Source organism: Salvelinus fontinalis, chromosome 37, assembly GCF_029448725.1.
Source record: "Salvelinus fontinalis isolate EN_2023a chromosome 37, ASM2944872v1, whole genome shotgun sequence".
Taxonomy (NCBI): domain Eukaryota; kingdom Metazoa; phylum Chordata; class Actinopteri; order Salmoniformes; family Salmonidae; genus Salvelinus; species Salvelinus fontinalis.
This window is the reverse complement of record NC_074701.1, coordinates 17,003,678-17,011,612: the sequence shown is the minus strand read 5'-3', so window position 1 is coordinate 17,011,612 and position 7,935 is coordinate 17,003,678. Positions and strand designations below refer to the sequence as shown.

At 42.0% G+C, this 7,935-nt stretch overlaps 1 protein-coding gene across 4 annotated transcripts; it reads right to left on the bottom strand.

Moving 5' to 3' along the window:
• Positions 1–366: 366 nt before the first annotated feature.
• On the bottom strand, positions 367–7,594 carry fgf8a (fibroblast growth factor 8a). 4 transcript variants are annotated; one of them, XM_055902184.1, is made up of 6 exons: positions 6,846–7,586; positions 6,337–6,428; positions 6,213–6,249; positions 4,991–5,171; positions 3,189–3,295; positions 367–1,466 (listed from the first exon to the last, which is right to left on the bottom strand). In XM_055902184.1, the coding sequence occupies exons 2-6, from the start codon at positions 6,366–6,368 to the stop codon at positions 1,182–1,184; spliced, it is 642 nt and encodes a 213-aa protein (XP_055758159.1). In that variant the 5' UTR covers positions 6,369–6,428; positions 6,846–7,586; the 3' UTR covers positions 367–1,181. The 4 variants fall into 4 exon arrangements, with proteins under 4 accessions (XP_055758159.1, XP_055758161.1, XP_055758162.1 ...); XM_055902186.1 differs by lacking the exon at positions 6,846–7,586 and having other exon boundaries at positions 4,991–5,067; positions 6,337–6,389; XM_055902187.1 differs by lacking the exons at positions 6,213–6,249; positions 6,337–6,428; positions 6,846–7,586 and adding an exon at positions 5,583–5,780.
• Between the last annotated feature and the right edge of the window lie 341 nt (positions 7,595–7,935).

Below are 7,935 nucleotides of genomic sequence, written 5' to 3'. Positions count from 1 at the left end.
AGTTCAAAAATGTCGGAAACATTAACTTACTTCACCATGCTGTAGGTCGTGTAACTGTTTGTTACATACAATATGCTTTGTGGACTTCACCGGACACATGTTGCTCTCCAGTTTTGTGATGAATCAAATGTATGGTTGAATTTATTCTGCCACTGTGTCTACTTATTGTCTCGGCCTTAGGCGTACAGTATTTATCACGGTGGCAAAACATATGAACTAACAGGTTATAGAGCAAACAACGCAGTTATCACAACCCATAGGTTGCAATATTGCTTTTTTCTGGCTTTTCCAGTGATTTTACCCACACACCCCTACTGTTCCGAAGGTGGTTTAAAGTGTGTAAAACAACCACATAACAAACAAGAGTTTAATATCAGTATTCTAATGTACATTTATTACACATTTTAAATAAATAATCCATCATTAAAATTATTTGTACACATCCTTAAAATAAAAATAGATTTATATATGTATAAAAAAAGACAGGGTAACAAAAACAAATGGGGTTTCCGACATATCAATGCATTTTTACACCTCTAATTTACAGTTATAACCATAGCAGGAAACCTGTGATTATCAATATAGCTGCCACATTTTCCATTGTGTGTACTTAAAGCTCTGTTTGCTTTAACTGTGTTTGTCTCTATAGAATTCCCAAAGTAGCAATGGAGTGTTCAACAGAGGTGTTGTGGCTGTGTGTGATACTGAACGCAATGTTAGTCAACATGGCGCTCCTGAATGCAGCATAGATGCTGTGTGTGTGTCTCTGAACGCAGCATTTTCTGGCAGTGCGGTCGATCAGGGCCCTTCAAGTCTCTTGGAGCAGCAGGTGTGAGTCCAAACGACTCTGAACAGTCAAACAAAAGCAAAAACACAACCCAAAATACAGAAAGACAATACAAAGTCCACGCTTTACTAAAATTTCAGCACCCCAAATGTTCGATGATGAGTTATGTGCATCTAAAAACAACACATCAGTACTAAAAGTATCAGGTACAAAAATATATATGTTATGGGTTTTTTCTTTAAAAAAAATTACTTTTAAAAAAAAATAGAAAAACTACATGTTAGGTATAGTAACGCTCAGTACAAAAAAAATGTCTCTGGAAGTTTTGGAAAGAGGACTTAATTCTTGCTTCAGTCAGTGTTTTTTATCCTCTGTCTCACCCTCTCTGCTCCCCTCAGCCTTCGGCTGAGTAGCGTGTGCGTTTAGTCCTGGGGCTGAAGGGGTAGTGGACGAAGTCAAAGGCCTTGTGCTGGGCCGGATGAGTGGGATTGGATCCCCGAGGCAGTCGTTTCATAAAATGGACCTCGCGTTGATGCTGCCGTGTTTGCGAGCCTTTCCGGGGGCGTCCACGTCTGGTGAAAGCCATGTACCAACCCTCGAAGCGTGCGTTCCTCAGCGCCGTGTAGTTATTCTCCAGGACAATCTCTGAGAAGATGCAGTCGCGGCCTTGCCCATTTTTCTTTGAAAGACAAACACACACACACACCAGGTCAGTCGGAGCGTCTGTAGGAGCTTTCTATGAAGATTTACAGATAGGAAATATCAGATGTAAGAAGGCTACCCCGAACAGTATGTCCCTGCGCACACACACATAAACACGTGTGCTCTCCACACGCATGAAGCATATGCTACAGTCATTACAGGCTCAGATCAGAGAGAGGGGATGACAGTAAGCAATGAGGACCACTCAAGAGTTAGCAGCCTAAGACATGCCATCATAGCAGAAATACCAGAGGAGTTCAAATTCTTTATCAGCTTCATGTGTGGATTTCCTTCTATTTAGCGCTGCACTGTCTCGTTTGTGGCATGGCTGAATCGAACCACAAAGGGCTCATCAACTTGAATATCAATCAATAGATCCTGAAATAAACTACTATAGTCTCCGTTTGGTAAAATCAAATACATGGTTGTCTTGCATTTATTCTATCTCTACATTTTGAGAAATGGTACGACGGGGTGGATGTTGTTTCTGTTGATCTAGTATTCTAGCAGCATACCACTGCAGGCTTGCTTCTGAAGCTAAGCAGGGTTGGTCCTGGTCAGTCCCTGGATGGGAGACCAGATGCTGCTGGAAGTGGTTTTGGAGGGCCAGTAGGAGGCACTCTTTCCTCTGGTCTAAAAAATATCCCAATGCCCCAGGGCAGTGATTGGGGACACTGCCCTGTGTAGGGTGCCGTCTTTCGGATGGGACGTTAAACGGGTGTCCTGACTCTCTGAGGTCATTAAAGATCCCATGGCACTTATCGTAAGAGTAGGGGTGTTAACCCCGGTGCCCTGGCTAAATTCCCAATCTGGCCCTCAAACCATCATGGTCACCTAATAATCCCCAGTTTACAATTGGCTCATTCATCCCCCTCCTCTCCCCTGTAACTATTCCCCAGGTCGTTGCTGCAAATGAGAACGTGTTCTCAGTCAACTTACCTGGTAAAATAACGGTAAAATAAATAAAATAAAAAAATTCTATATTGAGGGTGAAGGGGGGGTTTGTCTTCTTGTACTATGAGCAGTAGCTAGGCCCTGCGTCCTCCCACAACCCCTCCACTGATCTGTGACACGTCACACACCGGCAACACTAACGTAGCTAAACCTGCTCAACAACCTAGCTGGACAAAATGGGCTGTTAAAAATAAATCTAGCATCCCATGCAGCCAGAAAGCAAGTGCAACATACACAAATATACACATACAGCCATTCAAACACACACACAGGCTGTTGCTGGGCCGGTATGGCAGAGAGAGGCAGCTCAGGGCAGATGGTGCACCTGGCAGGGTTCTGTAGGGGGGCGGAGATGGCAGCCCTGTTTATTAGCCAGCACAGCGAGAGAGGAGCAGAGACACCCTCGAACCCACAACACGCTACACAGAGGAGGTGACTTCCAACAACATACAATGACTGTAACCTTCTCCAATGCAGAACATACCAGAGGTGGACAGTCCTGGAGCTATAGCTGTAGGGAACCACCAAACAGAACCACAGCCACACTGAACCATGGTGAGAACTGCTGCCGAGTCGCCATACAAAACCACAAGTCTTAGAAAACCCAAACAGAACTACAATATAATCAAACCTGGGAACCACAACCTAAGAAGCTTGAAAACCGAGCCAATGGAAAAGGGCAGCACACTGGCATTACCATAGATCATAACCCCCAGTGCAGTGTTCAAAGGATTTTTTTCTTTACCTTCCCGATCAGCTTTCCCTTCTTGTTCATGCAGATGTAGAATCCTGTCTCTGCTCCTTTAATCCGCACGCGACTTCCAAACGTGTCTGTCTCTACGACGAGTTTGGCTGAGGAAACAAAGGAGTTTTATTATCAACCAGGGCTTATGCACTGTTAGTAATAGGATGTTGCTTAAAGACATGGTTAAGCTGATTCAGTTTATATTTTTACAAGAGAAAATTCTATATATCACACACACACACACAAAACCTGTGGGGACCATTCCTGAGGATTTATGCAAGCTTAAAATCTTGCAGAATCATAAAAACATGTGTACCTCAATTCTTTGAAAACTAAAGAGGCCATCCTGGAAGGACTATCAACTTTTTTCTCTAAAGCTGTACTCCCGTCACACGTAAGCACCACATTCATCTCTATCATAGATCACGCTTGGAGACAGATGGACATAAATAGAAGCGTGTTAAATGGCTTCTCTTAATATGTGTTTATAGATACTGTATGTCTCACAACTGCTTCTATGATTGATAACACCGATATCCTTTGTTTCCAAACTAAAATATGTTTATCTATTTTGTTGTTGCCTTCCACGGAGGCACACAATGCCCACCTGGCCATTACTAAGAGTTATGATTTGGTATTTTATTAGGGTCCCCATTAGCTTCTGCCAAGGCAGCCCCTACTCTTCCTGGGTTTCCGATCCCCCTACCTACATAATGATGACACACAGCAAAATTCAACAGATAGGCATAATGTCGGTTCAAAATGTTTGCCACTTGTATGTCCCTTACTAGAGATTCTAACCACTCTCTGATCCATGCACACCCACGTGGTCATTGAGTTACGGTTATGGTTGAGGTTATGCTTAGATGGTTGGTGTGGGGCTAAACAACAAATACCTCATGCAAGCCACAGCTTTAGACCCACACATACAACCTGCAACCATGGTACAGGTGGCACTGGCATAGGTGACCTGAGCACCTCCACACCCTCTGGTGCAAACCACAAACACACACACAAGTGTATTCACACACCACATTAGACAGGACCTACAGCAGCATACACACAGAGAGTCAAGGGTCCAGTTGGCTGCCAAATTATGTTTAAATCTAACACTATTTAATGGCAATGGGAATAGCCCAATGAAAAATCACAAAAAAATTGACTTCATTTAAAAATATAAAATCCAATTTTGAAAAAAATAGTTAATTTGTGAATATGCAAAGATAATAGATAAGGCTAAATGTTGACTGGCTGGCAAGGGGAAACTGCGTAAAATGCAGGCGGGCTGGTTGAAAATTCGGCGGGCCCTATTTTGGTTCTGAAGCTGGTCAGAATAAAGAGAGAGCAGGAGAGCTATGCAGGAAATGTTCAGGAGGTTGGAGGTTGAAGGATGATTATTTCTAATGGCTCTTCCAGACATGAGTCTCTCTGGAGAATCACCTACAGCACAATCTTCAATCCATTTGACAATTTTGTCGGTCCGCGGCCTCTTCTTAGCAATACCAGCTGATACAGTAGCCGTGTTATTTACTGTCAAAAACGACGAGAGAAAAACAATGTCTGTAGAATTCACAGTAAGCATTTGGCTACTAACCTCTTGCACATGATAGTTTGCTATGCCAAAATGGGCCTTTAGGCACTGTGCCTATATAGGCATAGCCTAAGCCTGTTGTAGACATACGTTTATTTTAGTAGGTTAGTTTAGAGTTTTAGAAATATTAATAATGGATTTCGGCAAGTTAAACACGACAAAAATTAGGAACTTGAAAAACAAATGCATAAAGTTTGGATATTGGGCTTACCGTGTATGTCTCCATCTTCTGCCATGGCGTTGATCTTCTTGTTGGGCAGAACCTGCACGTGCTTCCCGCTGGTTCGGCTGTAAAGTTGATAGGTCCGAATTAACCTGCGGCTCACACGGTCTGTCACCTTGCTCTGCTCGCTTACATGCTGCGTGAAATTAGGCGGGGACTGATTGGTTACCTGTCAGAAATTAAATGTCATCACAATCAGTATTTGCAAAAATTGCTTCAATGTAATTACAGTAGCGTATGTATTAAGCAATAATAGCATCATGATTTAGCTCTAAACCCAACAGAAGCCAATTTGGAGGGATGTTTTCCATTTTCTTTAGGCCTACTTGCCATTATTGTCAATAATAACACATAACTTTATAACATGCAATAGACCACATGAATATACCGCCGATCCAAAGGCCTACAGTTCCTTAAATTATACATGCATAATTAAAAGCATGAAAACTTAGAAATAAAAAAGAGCGCGCAATCTGCAACAGCGTGTGCGTAAAAGTGAGTGGAGGTAGACGCTAAAAAACATATCCAAAATATCAAAGAGGCTATAGCCTACATAATAAATGTTTATTATTTCCCTCACATTAAACGGAGCAAATGGACATATTAATGCCTATCTTAAAAGCTTCCCTATTTGACACTTAGCCATACGCCCTCATTCGGTTCCAAGGAGGACAACGAAGGAATGAACTTTGGCCTTTATATTTCAACCCCACGACATTTTTCACAGACTCGCCTTTCCCCACGCGATGCCCATTCTGTGCCCACGCATCCTGCGCGAGGGCAGTATGTTCGCAACATATACCATGCCAAAATGTGACGCGGGCGCGCTGCCCCTTGCGCGGTGGGACCCATCTGATGTGTCGTTATATCACAAATTATATGATCTCTCGTCTCTCTCTCCCTCACTGTTCGCTATTATTACACAGTGCTTTCACCCCCAGAAACCTAACCATATGTTTAAACAGTGACATTTGATGTAGGTTAGTTATACGAATTTTCAAGATGCGTAAAATAATGACTTGTCATTCAAGGAGATTTATAGTTGTCTCCAATAATCCACTGATAGACTGAACAGTTTGTAAATTATTTGCAAATTATCCGAAAACGCGTGAGATATTTTAAATCATAATCAAGAATGCTATATTATTTTCACAATGCCTGCTGATATACAAAATATTTGGGCTATTTCAAAGCATGCATATGAACATACCTGAGCATAGTAACAGAATGCGAAGAAGTGTAGGAACCTGAAAAAGAGAATAATGAATGAGTTATAATACATTAGGGCACATTAATCAACAGAAGTATAATTGAGACTAGCAGGAAATACTCACAGATAACTCAACCGGGAAGGGAGGCGTCGCATGTTGATTGTGTTGATTGTTCCTTCGATAAATACAGACCACAGGGCTTGCAGTGTTCCAAACTCGAGGTTATTTGGTAAAGGTAAACTGTGTGAAACACTGGTTTCGGTTGCAATTGATTAAGTCGTCGCTTTTCAAAAACTTAATCAAAATCCAAAACGATCAAAGATGGTGGAAGAAGTGGTTTTAAGCCTATTATTTTGTAAAAATGTGGGTACATTTCATGTCAAATAAATGTCCATAGCCTGTTTTGGCAAGGCTGACGCTTACAACTGATCGACAACCTTGACAGTAAAATGTGAAACTGTGACAATGATAATTGATAATAATGATGAATGATAATTGATTATTGATAATAACTGTCTATCTGTCAGGCGGCCCTCTCGATTAGCAACGTTTAAGTGCCCTTAATTAGAAGAGAGGTGCATTCAAGTTTTGGCAAAGAAAGCGCTGGATGAGTTTCCTAATAATAAGGATACAAATACAAGGTCATCCGATGCCAATGAAGATGACAGTTAATTTGCTGCAGATAGCTATCTCTTTGTAATTCCTTCAGAGAATCTTCAGTCGCTATCATCCAGTGTATCCTGTTGTAGAGAGTTTATATCTGGCTTCTGCGTGGTGGATAACGTGCGCGTCCCGTGCATTCAGAGCGGGTGATGTTGCTTCAGTGTTCGGTAGTGCAGGACTGGCGACTCCCGTCTCCCCTCCTCTACTCCCATCGCAGGTTCCAATGTCAACCCCTTGTTCGCACTCACACCCCTGGTTAAAATGGAAGGGCGATCTGCGAGGAACAAGCCCCCTTTTTCTGCAGAACAAAAGCGTCCCTCCTCCCCCTGCGTTTAAAACATATTTTCACCTGAGGAAAAGTCAACACTTGCGGAGAAGCAGGAGTCTTGCGTACCCAGCGCGCAATGACGCTTCTACACCGAAACGACCCTCTGAATTAATTAAAACAAAAACGAGTTAAAGGAACGTTCCTAGATTATCCTAAAAAGTATATTCCAAATTGAAAGAGAAAAATCCAAACATAAAATTGCAGTCCATTTTAGGACAATAGCCCCTTTCCATCAATGCGAATGTTATGCAATAGTCTAGTTTACAGCTACATGATGCCTAGATTTAATATTTTTCGTTTTTTGGATGAAACTGGGATATGTCACTGGGATTAGCTGTGGATACTTTTTAGCTGTGTCTCTTGTGTATTGCCGAAGAAAAGTGAGAGACTGGCATATTAACAGGATCACAGGCGATTAACGTTTTTTAAACACTCCCTCCCTTCATTTGATAAAGGGAGACCATTCATCTCCACTTGCCTAAACAGCCGCTTCTCACCCGATGCTCCTCATGGGCTCTTAGACATTGGGGATTTTAACGAAGAAAACGAGGGTAGATTAACAAACATTAGGCGACATGAATATCTTTGCAAAATGTAACCTTACAGTATAACTCCAAACTGAAACAATAGCCTATTGAATAGCCTATCCAATTGATCATTCAGTCACACTGTCCCGAATGCAACAGACTTCTTCAACGAAAACGCACGTAATTATGAGAGAAATCAGACAG